We start from the raw sequence: 14,529 nt of genomic DNA, 5'->3' as shown, positions 1-14,529 counted from the left end.
TGAAACGCCTGCTTTGGCCGCGCTTGTTTTCGTCCCCCCGTCGAAGCGAGGGGCTGCGCTAGCCGAGTGTAGCCTGCCGTCTTTCGCTGCGAGCCCGGGGTTAGCCTGCTGCAGTCCCGCTCTACACCCGCCGCCGCGTGTGGGTGTCGCGTTTATTCACCCGCACGACACCGGGCCGGTCATTCTTCTGTCGAAACGAGAGTCCGGCGGGGAGGAACGGGCTTCTCCTCCGGTCTCCGCGGTCCTGCTGCATCACTCCGGGGGAGCTAAGCTAACTAGTGCGGCGCTCTCGCCGCCTCTGTTTTATGAGTAATTCCTCCGTTTTACACCGCGTATATTTCGGTATTCACTCACGGCGACCCGCGGTGTGGACGTGTGTCAACCCTGAGACGTTTCAAGCGCCGTGTCAGAGCAGCGGAGCGGCGGTTGTCACGCCGACTCTCCGCGGCTCGTCACCCCTCGTCTGGACTCACTGACTCCGGCGTGCGTGAGTCCCGCTCCTCGGCAGACTGGAGCGCAGACAGTGAATGTCATTATCAGCGCTGTCTGCATTCCATTGCCGTCGTGGCCAAACAGCGGCAGAGAGGCGAGGTACAGTGAGCAGACACGGGGAGGAGGAGGGGGGGATGGCCGGGGATGGAGCCCTGAGAGACGCGGTGTCCTTGCAGCAGCCGCAGAGACGGGACACCCCCCGACCAGCCCTCGTCCTCCATCGCTTTGTCTTCCGCATATATATACACACACGTGAACCGCACTAGTTCAGCCTGGTTTGTATGCTGAATCTGCAGATTTCCCCTTCATTCTTTTTTACCATAGATTTAAACGCTGCTGTGTCCAAGTCATTCATCAGTGAAGAGTTGTTGTGCTGACAGATGAGCCAGGACGTTCCACCTTCCTCTACAGCCCACTATCCCCCACATTAATATGGTGAGGGCAGTTAAGCGCTGTTTACCTTGTGACTCTCAGTAATGCAGCGAAAAGCGGGGGGGACACTGCTTTTCCAGCCCGCGGCACGTCACGCTGTGAGGGGACTGAGGGCCGGGGGCCACCGCTGTTCGGGCTTTCATCAATTGTTTTTCATGCGGTTGATGGAGTCAGCGTGGGGTAAGCGGCCGAGGGGACGGCACAACATGGTCTGGAGGAGCGCTTTCATTTGCAAAGCGAAATGTTTCGGACCATTGTGTCATTAGCTGCAAATTAACACTGTAATGGGAGAGGGGCTGGGTGAAGGGGAGGCCTGGGCTGGGCCTGTCCTGTCTGGTCAACTGGTTCCGCCTGTTGAAATTCTCACTTGAAAGTTTGTCGCAGTTCCTCGAGTGGAAAAGTGAAATGCAGATGGACCTCAGGGTTCAATGACAAGGCGAATGTAAATGGCCATTTGGGCCCTGCCGGGACCGCGGTCGTAAAACCTTCAAGTCTTTATTGGCCTTGATGAGAGAGTTTGTTTACTCTTCAGTGTGGAAATGATCATCTCAAGTTTTCTACATTCCTTTTTTGTCACACTCAGGAAGCGGATCAAAGTACTGAGAGCTTCAGTCACCATCATGCGCGTGTCCAACGAGCCGAAGATTTCCGTGGTTTAATCGAAGCGTGAGGAGGAAGCGGAGACCGAGAGGGGCGCAGATCCTTTCCCGGCAGACCCACACAGCCGTTACCAAGTTGCTCGACATGGCCAGCACCCAGACCAGCCTGAAACCCCCTTTCAAAGACCTGACGTCCTTCAAGGGACACATGAAGAGGCTGTACCGCGAGCGTCTGGAAGACGCTCCCATCAAGAAGCGGGTGATGGCTGAGATCAATCTGAAGCGCCGCACTTTGGATTCCTTCTCCAAGATGCCCAAAGTGAAGAGGGAGCAGACGGAGGAGCTGTGCCACGACTCCGACATGGATGTGGAGGGTCGTGCCGAACTCCATATTGCCAGCTCCGCCAAGGCCCTGGACCTGAGCCCGGGGCTGAAACACACTCTGGCCCAGTTCACGCTGAGCAGCCAGAGCTCTCTCGGTGGCCCTGCAGCGTTCTCCGCCCGCACTGGTCATGAGCATTCACATGCGGGGCTGCCGCCGCTGCCCTCTCCTCCCGTGCTCGGTGGGGGGCCTCTGCTGGTGCCCTGCGACAGCTCCACCGAGCTCACCCACTCGCTGCTGGAAGGAGAGTCCATCTCCTGCTTCGTGGTGGGAGGCGAGAAGCGACTCTGCCTCCCGCAAGTGCTCAACTCCGTCCTCCGCGACTTCTCGCTGCAGCAGATCAACACGGTGTGCGACGAGCTCTACGTCTACTGCTCGCGCTGCGACGCAGAGCAGCTGCACATCCTAAAGGTGCTGGGCATTTTGCCATTCAACGCACCTTCATGTGGCCTCATTACCTTGACTGATGCGCAGCGGCTGTGCAACGCTCTGCTGCGCCCCGGAGCGGCTTTGCCCGCCGACCCCAGCGGTAAGCCCTCCGCGCAAGGTCTGCTGAAAGAGAACGAAGCCAGCTTCCAGGTGGAGCACCAGTGTCTGGGGAAGTGCCAGGGTCTCTTCGTGCTCCAGTTCTACACCCAGCCGGAGGCGCCTTGCATCCAGTGCGTCGAGTGCCATTTGCTATTTTCGCCGCAGAAGTTTGTCATGCACTCGCACAAGTCCCCCGATAAGAGAACGTGCCATTGGGGCTTTGACTCGGCCAAGTGGCCCTGCTACCTGCAGCTGGCCCGGAAGTACCAGGGCTCGTCCGACGAGCCCAAGATGAAGCAGCTCCTGGAAGAAGTGAAGGAGAAGTTCCACTATCAACTCAAGAGGTCGCTAGACAAGGTGAGTGCAGCTGTATTTCCAAGTGTTGCCGCAGTGTGTTGATGCTGAACTTATCAGCTCAGACAGACAGTCGGAGTCAATAACACAACATCCATGAATCATTGTGTCGGCCGGTACTTGAATCAGTCTTATCTCTAGTCAGTGACGAATCCTTCAAAACCTCCCTAAATCCAGGTGGCGCTCCAGAACACCGCCATCTGTCACACAAACCCTCCATGACGGAGGTCAGTGTCGACTCTCCAGTCTGCTGTTGTGTCACCGTAGTGTTGACACAAGGTCGTTGTGTCTCTGCAGACACTGTAACATTCGGCTCGTATGTGTATTCCACGCGTCGACCAGACGACTTCGCGCCTACTGTTGTCTTAAACCCTTGTTGACCCGGTCTGGGACAGGTGCTAAGGTCCACCTGGCCTGTGGTCAGACTCGGACCAGCTGGTCACAGCTGAAAGGGCAGCGCATCATTTGTCCTCTCTAGGTCACCTGGAGGTCACTGGGAATGCCACGGAACAAAAGGTCAATATACAAAGCTCAGGAGAGACTCCTGCGACACAATTATGGCCTGCAGTTTATTGTTTGCTCTTTTCAAATGACCTGATCGTCCGCAGTAATGACAGCTGGCTGGAAACATCAAGTGTCCTGTCTAAATTATGAAGCAATAAGGCGCTGGTCGTCGGTGCTGAAGTATCTTTTTGGTTTGAAAGTATAACTGGCGCAGTGTCTGAGACTCGGGGGAAGCAGCCTATTGAGCAGTCAGCGTTCAGCGGGGGAGCAGCTCCTGATTGTCTCCCTACCATTGACTTGTTTATGTCTCCTGACCTCCCCGTGACCACTTGTGCTTTTGTTTGTGCAGCAGAGATTCCTCTTTTCTGGTCTCTTGTCTAAACAAACACGGTTTGGTGAAAAACCTGCCGCGTGTGAGCGCTTTGCTATGTCTGCGTAACTTTGGGATTGAATGTGCCGGAAATACCGTCTGCTGTCTCGTCTAGCGTACATTCCTGTTCCTCCTTTTCCCAACTGTCCGCCTCCTCTTCCTCTGCCTCGGGTGAAGGTATGTCTTGGAAGAAATTCATTCCCACCGGCGCTTCGATGCCACGGCGGAATAGCGAAACATGCCCAGGGTGAGGAAGAATCCCTGCATCAAGTATTGCGAATGCTTTTTAATGTGCGAGGCATTGCCGTCATGAAGTGTGTGTGTGGTGAGCTGTTCACCGGAGGCAAGGATGACGCATCTGTCTCACACTCCTCAGGCAGTGGGGAGTCGCTGTCTCACCAGTTTCAGGTGCAGTCGTCTCGCCATGAGGGTGTTAGTTCTGCCATGAAGTATTGACTTTTGTCCTGAAATAGCTAAAAAGCTAACATAGTTGAGGTCTGTGGTCATGACTTGAACGTCTCGCTGACTTGGTTCTAGAGTATGCGAAGAATAAGACACAATGAGTTGTAAATTCCTGGAAAGAGAGTTGCCTTTGAGTCAGGAGGAAGCAGGTGGTCTGGGCTGGAAGTGAGGACCCAGCGACTCTGACCCCACCCATGCTGCTGTGCGAAAGGTCAGCTAGGCAGGGATGTTTTTATCGACCCGCTTCGGTCCCCACTCTGAGACTGAAGAGGAAGTGAAACGGGCGGACGTGTCTCTTGCCCTGAACATCCTCCAGGCTTGGCGTCCAGTCTGCTCTCGCAGTGACTCATACTTTCCACATCCCGGTGGATGTTGGTGGCAGCTCGGCTGCTTTTCTTGAAAATGAAAATGGTTTGGTGTTATTTTAACCTCTGCTTCAGACCCCCTTCCCAATGCTCCCCAACACTGTGCCACTGTGCACATTTATAAACAGCCCTGAGTTATAGCGAGCGGCTCGGAGACTCCTGCAAGACAAAAACAAGAGTGGCCTTCTTAACATTTCCCCCCTCACTCTCTACTCGTCGTCCGGTATCCTGTTCAAAGTGTTTGGTTTTACAGGGAGCAGTTCAAAACTCTGGTTCTTGCTCTATAAACAGCACGTTATGCCTTCAGGCGCTGCTTCTCTGAGCCAGCCGTGTAACTAGTTTGAGGCAGACAAGGCGGTGAGCAAGTCAAAGGGCCATCGCACAAGTCGCTCTGACCTCGACTTGGATTTTTAAACACACACACAGGATACTCCCCAGCGTAGGAGTGATTTTATGTCATCATTCATTCCTAAAAAACGCGCTCTGTCGTCCGTCCGTCCACCCCCAGCCTCGCTTTTCCGCGGGGAGAACCTTGCCACCAATGGTTCTGGAGTTACTGGACAGTCAGTGTCAGTCTTGTGAATCTCCTGCATGTTTGGCTGTCGCAGTGCTGGGAGCTACTGTGATGCCACTCACCCGGGCACACAGCCCCATTTCTCTTGCTTCAGATGGTGTTTGAAGCTTCAGGATGGGGCGACGCCTTGACAACTTGGTGTGTACCGGTAGTTGCACCATCCCACCATGAAGATGATCTGCCACGAATAGAAGACAGTTTCACCATGATTTTCTCTACTTGAAACACAATGCGTGGAACGAGGGCTCGTCTTTGCCTCGGCCTTGTTGGTAGCGTTTTGTTGGCCTTGAGTCAAAAGTATCAGACGGAGAGAACAACCTCCCTCTGTCCGTCTCCCTCTCCAGACTGACACAGTGGCTGCGGCACAGACGGCAGACAGCTGCATCTCTCTGGCTTCCTCTGTTTTCTATTTGCAACCCAGTGACTTCATTACCGCAGACCACTGCAGCTGCACTGGCTGCCTCCTGGCCTGTCCGTCTCTCAGTCCCTCTCCGGGCTTCTATATCGAATTACCTCTTCCCAGTCCGCCGTATCTCTGTCTGTCTTCCATCTCCACCTCTCGTCTTGACGGCCACAGATTTTTCTGACCCGCAATGTGCGCTTCACTGCGACATTCTGCGCTCGCCGTCATCACTTGGAATCCAGACGCTCCTGCTGCGCCTCCATAAACGGTCAATACGCCCCGGGCACTAATCAGTGGACGGTAACAAAATAAGCAGCCAAATGACCCAATAAGTCACTGGTTACATAAGCAATACGTCCACTTGTGTGGGGCTGCGAGGCTTGAGAGGAAAACCTTCAGGCTATTGATCGGGTCCCTGACCGTGATGGATGTGGCGGCTTGTGGGGCGACACGGACACTGAGTACCAGAGGAAATCTTCTCGGTGGTGAACAGGGAGGAAGTAGTAGCAGTGTGAATGGGAAGCTCTGCTCACGGGGCTGGACCTGAGCGTTTGCTAGAATTGACATTTTCATTCATGTTGTTTCTATGAATCACCTCAGTGGACTCTGGCCTACTCTTTTGAGAGAGTACAGGGCAATTCCAAGGGCAGCAAGGAGGTGTATATATTTTTTGGTCTCCCAGTAGCATGTCTCACCAGGGGGCGTCCGTTGTTTTCTTTCGAAGTAGATAATGTCGCTTTTTTCTGTAACTAAAACAAATAAATGGATTTTCACGAAACACGGATCACAGATACCTGTGATTAATGTTGGTGGTACTCCGGGTGATTTCCTGGATCTACAGACGTTTTGAGAGATTGGTCTTGCCCAGTCCGGTGAGCACCTAAAAATACCTGTGTTGTAGCAGACCTCTGCTGAGAACAACGGTCTCGTGCACAGAGAAAAGAAATGTAGGACAACAATATTTAGTGAAAACATGAGCTGCTTGTTGGAGGTTTGCACTGTCTTTGTGCTTTTCTGGCTGGTTGCCTAGATGTTGTTGGCTCATGATGCTTCCCCCCCATCATGTTTCAAGTGCCTGCAGCAGCACATGTCCACTTGCGCTGCAGGAATGTTAGAAACTTGTGACCCTTTTAGATGGGAATTATACAGAGACGTGTCTAATGCCACGTGTAATGTAAAGCCGCCTCATGAGGTGTAAGTTGTCGTGTGTGCACTCGTCTTTCACTGCGAAGAAGCAGCCATTTCACTCATAAAGTAGCGGGTGAAGGAAGAGCCTAATGACTGGCGTCTGGCTCCTTCTTTTTATGATTCCCCTCAGCTCTGCCAGAGTCAAGACGTGGCCCTCCGCGCTGAGGCCGTCTCCTCTTTCCTCGGATGATAATTAACCTCCCTGAGACCTGAGCTGCATCTCGCCGGGACCAGCCCTCCTGGCTGGCCAATCACATGCATGATCAGTCCCCAACCTCTTCTGTTGCCCCCCAAACACGCGCCATTCTTCCTCGCAGCGTGTGCTTTCTCAAGAAGAAGCGTCGGTGGATGCCAAGTGCACAGCCGACTGTAAACCGGACTTCATCACGCCTGCGTCCAGTTTGTCACCGGAGACTGTCTGCTCCCGCCAAACTGAGCCTCTGTTCGCTGGCTGTTGTTAATGGCTCGCTGGGGCCCCTGAGAGGGAGGAGGGGCTCGGCCGAGGGGCCTCTGGTATGTCACCATCAGGTCAATGCCAGTATAACAGCTCCATAACAGCGTTGCAGTCCACTGGAGAAACGCCAAATGCATTACTCCAGTCTTTGTCTGCCTGAATGACCTTGTTGTTTGTGAATCTTTTGAATTTCATTCCACCCTGACTGTGTGCACATGAATTCTGTTTCGCTGAGCGAAAGCGGAAGACGCTAGTGTGCTGATGGGGCCACACTCGGTTAGCCACAGCACTAAGACCCGGATTGAGCGGAGCCTCCGCCGCCAGCAGCTTCACAGACTAAACAGCCGAGCCCCTCCCTGCCAAGCTTTAAAATAGCCTTCACAAAGTTCACGCTGCAGGCTCTCAAGGTGTCGCTCGTGGAAGTGAGCTCTGTTGAAAGAGCATGTATGAGTGAGAATGGTTGAAGTGGAGAAATTAATGGCCGACTGTCTGGGAGGCAGCCAGTGGCGCAGGCGGTGTGTGTTGGGGGCTGGGAGAGGGGCTGCACTGTAAAGGAGTTGTGGGAGGCTGCCAGCCTGTGTGTGCGCAATATCGCTAGGAAGACGTGTTTGCATTTGAAAGACGCTTCTGTGCCGCCTCCCCAGTGGGAACCGTGATTAATGGAGACGTACACAAAGCAGATTCTCACACTGTATAGACTGGTCGACTCTGTAAAAATCAAAATCCAAAACAGGCCTGCTATGAGCCCCACTGGGGTCCCACCCGAACCTACCGCTCTGCTGATCCATTATGCATGTAGCTGCCGGGTCAGGGATTCCCCGTTTTCTTCACGCCGCCTGTTTTGAATTTCCATGTCGTCTTTTATCGCTCCGTCGTCGCGGTGATTCTGCTCGCGTTGTTGGACTCGGAGGACGTATTCTTTTTGTCACGGTCCGTCACGCTAGATGACGCGGAACAATGATGCTGCGGCGGCGGCTCTTGCTCGTGCTGACCTTCCGTCGGATGCAAACTTTGGCAAGACGACTTGTCCTTTTATTTTGCTGCTTCACCTTTGGTCCACTTACATCAAACCCCCTCGCTGTTTCTCCCCCCGGCCGACGCTGGCAGCTTCCATCGCCTGCAAATCCTTAAATCACCAGGGGCCCCGAGTGATGTTGGTCAGGAGAGGCAGTGAAGTTCACAGCTGGCAAACAGAGTTTTGTGTTTTGTTCCGTCCAAAAAGTTTTTTAAACTGTTGCTGTGTGAACTCACTCAATGAAAGTGTGAATTCATATATTATATGTCATGACACTGTCGCTCGACTATTTTTATTCAAACTAGGGAAGTTTTTATTGCCGGAGAAGCCACAATTAAACTCATTTAATTCTTAAAATCAGATATTTCCGTACAATACTTCAGAAAGTGAAAGAAATGTGTCCAAACAAGGTATTTTTGTAATGAATCAGTCGACTGAAAGCCCAGGGAGACTTGAAAACATAAAAGCTAGCGCTGGACTGCAGCGCCTGTCTGAGGTGTTTACTTATCAGGACGTGTGACAAGTTGAACTACTCGAATCAAATATTGACACGTTGAGGTAAGCGATATTGCCTTCTTTGTTTTGCCCATGAATCTACGTGTTTTAAAGGACGGTTCTCCTGCCATGCTGTGTGTCCCGCTGCTGCTCCCTCCTGCTGTGATGGATGATATTTTTAAAGCGCACCATCTTTTCTTGCTGCCCCTCTGGGGTCTGACTTGTGAATAGACTGGTTTCCCCCCCGGATCCTTGTCGCTCCCTGCTCTGGAAAGTAGAAAGTCCCTCTTGTTGTTCACCTCCAGACTCGGCAAATTGCCCACTTATTCTCATCATATGTGGCAGTTAAAGGATCCTGGATTGGGGGTTGCACTTGTGAAGTGTGAGCTCTGCTGTGTGTCGCGGTGGTGACCAGCCTCTTGCTGTCTGTGGCATCATCCTTTCGAATTGTCTGTCACGGTTTCAGACTGAACCACTGACAAGTGCACTTTGCTATCTGAGGCATTTTCTTTGTCATCGTGGTCCGAATGAAGTGGCTGTAAAAGACTCTTATCAGCCAACAGGCGCGGGAGTCCAGAGAGTTGAGTCACGGCGGAGGATGGAGGTTAGTCACAATATTCTGGCCCAGTTTCCCGTCTGCGGCTTTGGACCGAACCCAGGCAGCCTAGTTTTATAATCTTCAATAAAGCTCCAGCTTTTTTCCACGCCTGACTGGCAGCCCGCAATTTATTGTCCGTTTGTGCTAAATACCAACAAGTGGTGTGTGTGTGTGTGTGCGAGCTCTTCTACACCTGCATGATAGGATGTTGTCCAAGACCAGGAGCCACGTGATGAGTCGGTTGCTGTGTGTGTGGCAGGTCAGGAAGGTGTAAAATGTCGTGCTAACACTTCGCCTCTGTGTGAGGGTGGGCTGTCCGGGGGGGGGGGCCTTCGGCCGTGGCGGCGTCAGGGTGACCATTTCACTGCAACGCTGATCTTTTGGGATTTCTCAAAATGATCTCCGCGTCTTGTCCAACACACGAGCGTGTCCAGACGTGACCTCATTTCTCCGCGAGGTGACTTTGCTTCTCAGAAAAGTGGGCCGACACAATACACAGAAGCACCAAGATAAAGCGCTGACGCCACACTCTCCAGTCTCAGGGACACACACTCATAGCACCAGCGGCCACTTCCCCTCATCACTAGACACACACGCACCGCATCCTGACCCGTGAGTCACAGACTTCCGTCCTCTCGTCAGCGTCACGCTGGAGCCAGGACCAAGATTTATCACCGCCAAGCTCTGTTTGATCTACACCCAGGTGTGTTCGTTTAAGAGCGCTGACTCAACGCTAATGACATTTAACCAAAGCTCACCACTGCTGTCAGCTGTCGTCGGAATCTTGGAATCAAGAACTTGGTATTTCATGGCAAATGAGAGGCAGTTTTGTTGCGTCTACATTCTCCTTTCACCAGAAAAAGATGTGTCTACCACAAATATTTGAAGCATATGGAGACGTGTTTTGGAGTCCTGCTCCACTGCAGAGGTCTTTGTTTTGCCTTTAGAATTCCTCACTTGTGAGTTTTGCCGTGTTAAATAAAAGTTTGACGCTGTTCGGTTAAAGTCTTGGGTGTCTGGCCTCACAAATACTTCAGTTCTGACTTCATTACAAGATACATTACACAAGTTTTCTCCTTGAAGCGCAAGTAGTTTTCTTCCATCGCTTTCACTTCAGTTTTGATGTTGAGAATCTCTGCATCGTGGAAAGTAGCCAAGTGAAGGGCGCTTTCTACGCCATGATAATGTCATGTCGAGGAGGGAAATATGCGTCGTCCACAATGGCGTCACCTGTAGGCGTTTAGTCACCATGTTGTTTATGTGTTTTTTTGGGGTCACATTGCCCACCCCATTTCATTTTGAGCCAACCAGGACATTCGTGAAGCTCTTGTCTGCCACCTAAAATAATTTGTTATAACAGATTTGGCCCCAAAGTCTTGGATTTTTTGTCTAATTAACCTCAGTTCTGGCATCATTTCCCCACCTCTTTGGGGTGGTTTCATGGATCATTTCCCTGCACATGCGGCAGTGGACTGCTCCCCTTAGTCTGACATGATTCACGACACACATCTGCAGATTTTGCGTGTTTCATTGTCTATTTTGCTCTGAGTGATGCAAAATTACACCACAAAAATACACTTCTTGCATCGCTAATAAACACAGTGGTGGAAACTTCTACATTTGCATCACATGAGCTGTTTGCAGGAAGACGGGCGAGCCCGAGGGGCGCGGGCGGTTGGATAGACGGCCGATCCAAGCCGGCCAAGCAGAGAGACGGTGGCTTCAAACAAGCTCCTGCATGTAATATGGATGAGGCTGGAGCTTCCTGCAAAGAACCCAGAGCCTGTTTAGGTTCAGCTGTCTAGCTTTCCCTTCGTCTGTGATAGATTCTTCGCTGCAGGGCGTTTCTCAGCCAGGTGGAGCTTTCCTCTTTGTACTCCTGTAACTGTATCATAGGTCAGGGCTCCACCGTCTCTCCATTCTTCCCCGCTTCATCCTTCATCCATCGCCTCCCCGCTGGCTTTATTGCAAACAGCGACCAAGCATTGACATTTACTGCAGTATTCCACATTACAGCAGAGCAGCCTTCCGCTGAAGAAGTAAACAAACCGCCGATCGATAGCCCGCCGCATGCAAGGGCCAGTAAAGAAGGGTTTTAGTGGAGGGAAACTCCTGCTCGAGCATTAATACATTAAGGCTTATTTAACTGTGGAGGTCTCTGTCAAGTGGAAGCAGGTTCTGCCTCTCCACTGTCATGAGTCTGGCTTAGCTGTAGTTTCTCCGTGTGCAGCAGCGGGGTCCACCTCACTCTCCATTTTGTGATTTCCCTGTCTGTCATGAAAACACCGCTGGCAGCCTCACTTGGATTTCAGTCTGCTTAGCAACGCTCATGCTCTTCCTCTGACTCTCAGCTGTTGTTTCATCTGGAGCCCAACTCTCTCGTCTAATACCAGGCTGGTGATTTGTCTGTAATAGGGATGCACCGATCCGACTTTTATGCTCCCGATACCTGGTTACAGTCGTGTGATAGTATTGGCCTTCTCTCCATGCTTTGAGTGAGGGGCAAAAATGACTTCATATGCAACTACAAACTTGGTCTTTATTTAAACCAAGTGTTTACTGAATGTTGCCTGCGCCACTGCACCGCTGCACCTTAAAATCGACAAGGATTTTATTTCTCTCATAGCTCTCTCATAGACAGGAAATCAATCTGTGAAAAGTGACATGACTCTGGGAAGTTTTCATATTAAAATGCGATAAAACACAGACCCAGACGAAGCAGCATGAGGAGATTCAGGGGGCTTTTATGTTTGTGATTGTAGTTTTAAGCGCATGTTTTACTCAAAACGTTTAATGACATCCGTAGTTACAGAGACTCATGGACACGTGATCGAACTCTGTTAGTTCAGCGTTTGGATTAAGTCTTGTCTCTTGTTTTTTATGATTCATAATCGATCGCTGAACGAAGTACTTCCCTCAACACACTGCTGCTCCGCTCAGCTTCAGATGGAAACTGAAAACAATGCTGAATCTTTAGCCGCTGCCTTGTTAAGTCGACGTTGGCACTAAACATGAAGTTTAAATGCCAGGATCGGTGAATTTTTCATCGATCCCACTTTTAAGAGGCTGCATCGTGTCGATACCCGGTACCAGGATCTGCGCATCCCCAGTCTGTAATGTGTAGTTTCCACCCACTTGCTCACGGCAGCGAGATTCTTTTCAGTGACGTGAGAGCGTCCCAGATGAAGATGGAGGTGTCGTCACCCGCCCACGAGCCTCTTTCTGTGTCAGCGTGTCCTCCAGGGAGCACCTAGTGTCTGCTTGTATCTGACTGTGTTTGCCTGTGGTGGAGTTCATCAGCCTCCCGCATCACTATTTGATAAGGCGACTGTTTGGTTTGCATCTTCTGCGAGCGACTGTGTCTGTCTGCTGGCCTGGTTCACTCACGTCGCTGAGCTTGGTAATTAAGGCTCTGCCGGTCTCAGCGGAGGGAGGAAATAGAGCACCGAGCTGCTGGATGTACAGTGTGTGCAGCCAGCCTGCAGATGTGCGCTCGGCTGAGTCTGAGGCACAGACTTCAACAACTGGATGACCTTCATTTCAGAGTGGGAGGTCGTAGTCGCAGCACAGGCTTGCTGGATGTATTTGTCTTGGATTGGTCTGATAGTAGTTTTCCGCCATCTTGGACTGTAGAAAAGCCACTAGTCTTAACCAATTTTAGGTGGTTAGGTGGTTCTTCTTCTTCTTCTTCATCTTCTTCATCTCCCTTGAGGGGAGGCTGCTTCCTCTTCTCTCAAACCTTCATGTCCTCCTTCACCACCTCCATCAATCTCCTCTTTGACCTTCCTCTCCACCTTCTGCCTGGCAGTTCCAACCTCAACATCTTCCTACCAATGTACTGGCTCTCTCTCCTCTGTACATGTCCAAACCAACTCCATCCAGCCTCTCTGACTTTGTCGCCTTAGCTAGTTGTGACCTTGAATTTATCCTTTGTTCTCCTTTTGAGGATGGTGTAGAGACGATGGTCCTCTATACTTGTGACCCAAAATTCAAGCAGTTTCATTTTTGTTAGCTCAGTTAAAAGCTTGCAAGTGTTGCTTGTACTGCTCTGACAGAAATACTTTGGTGATCTAGCTCCACTTAAAGTCTGTTTGTTTGTATAAATACATGTGAAACTTTCATCAAAGTTTGACATTTTGCTTTCTAGTTGATGATTTAGCAAACTACGTCTTTTTGCTTCTGAAATTTCATAGTTGCCGTTTGGGTTAATCACAGTTTGTAGCACGTTAAAAGGTTTAGCAGCAGCAGTTGGACACGCATCACAAACATGATCCAGACAAGGTTCCTGTGTTACTCGCCCACTACCTCTTCATCGCTCAGATGTGTCGACATTCTGCCTGCACATCTGCACCGCCGGCCGTTGCTGTGGAAACCGCTTCACATGCTTTAATGCTCAGCGCTGCTAATCACAGTGTCTCAGGTATAAATGATGACATGATGTTAAACTTCCTGTCTGTGACGCAATGTCTGGACCTTATGGCTGGTTTGACTTCTCACCGCCGCACACATGGCTTTCATCAGCAAAACTTCCCTGGTGTTCCTGCGCGTGTTTCACCTTTCAATAACGGCGAGGTCGACGCAAATTATGCACCGAGAAGTTGGAAACTGCCAGTGAAAGCAAGTCATTGATTGCTGAATCAATATCACACATTCACTTTTTTTCTTCTGCATTTAGTGACCACAAGAATAATGTCCAGTTTGCCCCGCCTCCTCTGGTCTGACCGTTGGGCCCGAAGGCCTCACTTGGGAGTTGATTGTGTAAAACGAAAGGGACAGATTGAGAAGGCGGGAGCCGTGCCAATAGATAAATCGATCAATGGGATGAGATGGCTTTTTTATCAGCCAGGATCACTGGTAAGTACTGCTGCTGGTTTCTGAGTAATAACCACAGAAACCTTCGCATCAGGGACGACGCTCAACTGCAATGTATTTTTGGGTCCCGCTGCAGCCACGCAGCAAGAAGGTTATTGGTTTAGCCAAAACCTGCTGTAGACCTGTGTCTGTGATGTGTGTACATCATCGCGCTCGGCTGACTTAGCATCGCAGAGGTGTTGAGAGCAAGCTGGAAGTGACAAAATATCACAGATATTGGAGTCTGCTGTCGTCTGAGAGCTTGTTTACTGGTCTGTCATGTGGCGAAAGCAGTTCAGGAAGGAAGTGGAAATTAAAAAGACGCTGTAATCCTTATCTGCAGCCATGAGACGATAACGTATCACCAGTGGCACCTGCTTCATAAGGCGTTATTGGTATTAGATTCATGGAAAATTCCTTTATGACCCTGTGCTGATAGTGTGTACCTCGCTGGTTTGGAATT

The 14,529-nt window shown here is 50.9% G+C and overlaps 1 protein-coding gene across 2 annotated transcripts in view; it reads left to right on the top strand.

Annotated features, from left to right (window-relative positions):
• skila (SKI-like proto-oncogene a) overlaps window positions 1–14,529 on the top strand; it is a 32,055-nt gene continuing 17,526 nt past the window's right edge. The window contains exons 1-2 of one of the 2 annotated variants that reach the window (XM_053884342.1): window positions 1–927; window positions 1,508–2,790. In XM_053884342.1, the coding sequence (XP_053740317.1) occupies window positions 1,669–2,790 (1,122 nt within the window). In that variant the 5' untranslated portion in view covers window positions 1–927; window positions 1,508–1,668. The remainder of the gene's footprint in view (window positions 928–1,507; window positions 2,791–14,529) is intronic. The other variant, XM_053884343.1, reaches the window with a different exon arrangement.

The sequence above is a fragment of the Synchiropus splendidus genome, chromosome 13 (genome assembly GCF_027744825.2).
Source record: "Synchiropus splendidus isolate RoL2022-P1 chromosome 13, RoL_Sspl_1.0, whole genome shotgun sequence".
In the NCBI taxonomy this organism is placed as follows: Eukaryota; Metazoa; Chordata; class Actinopteri; order Syngnathiformes; family Callionymidae; genus Synchiropus; species Synchiropus splendidus.
Note: the sequence above shows the minus strand (reverse complement) of the source record. Positions and strands in the feature narration are given on the sequence as shown.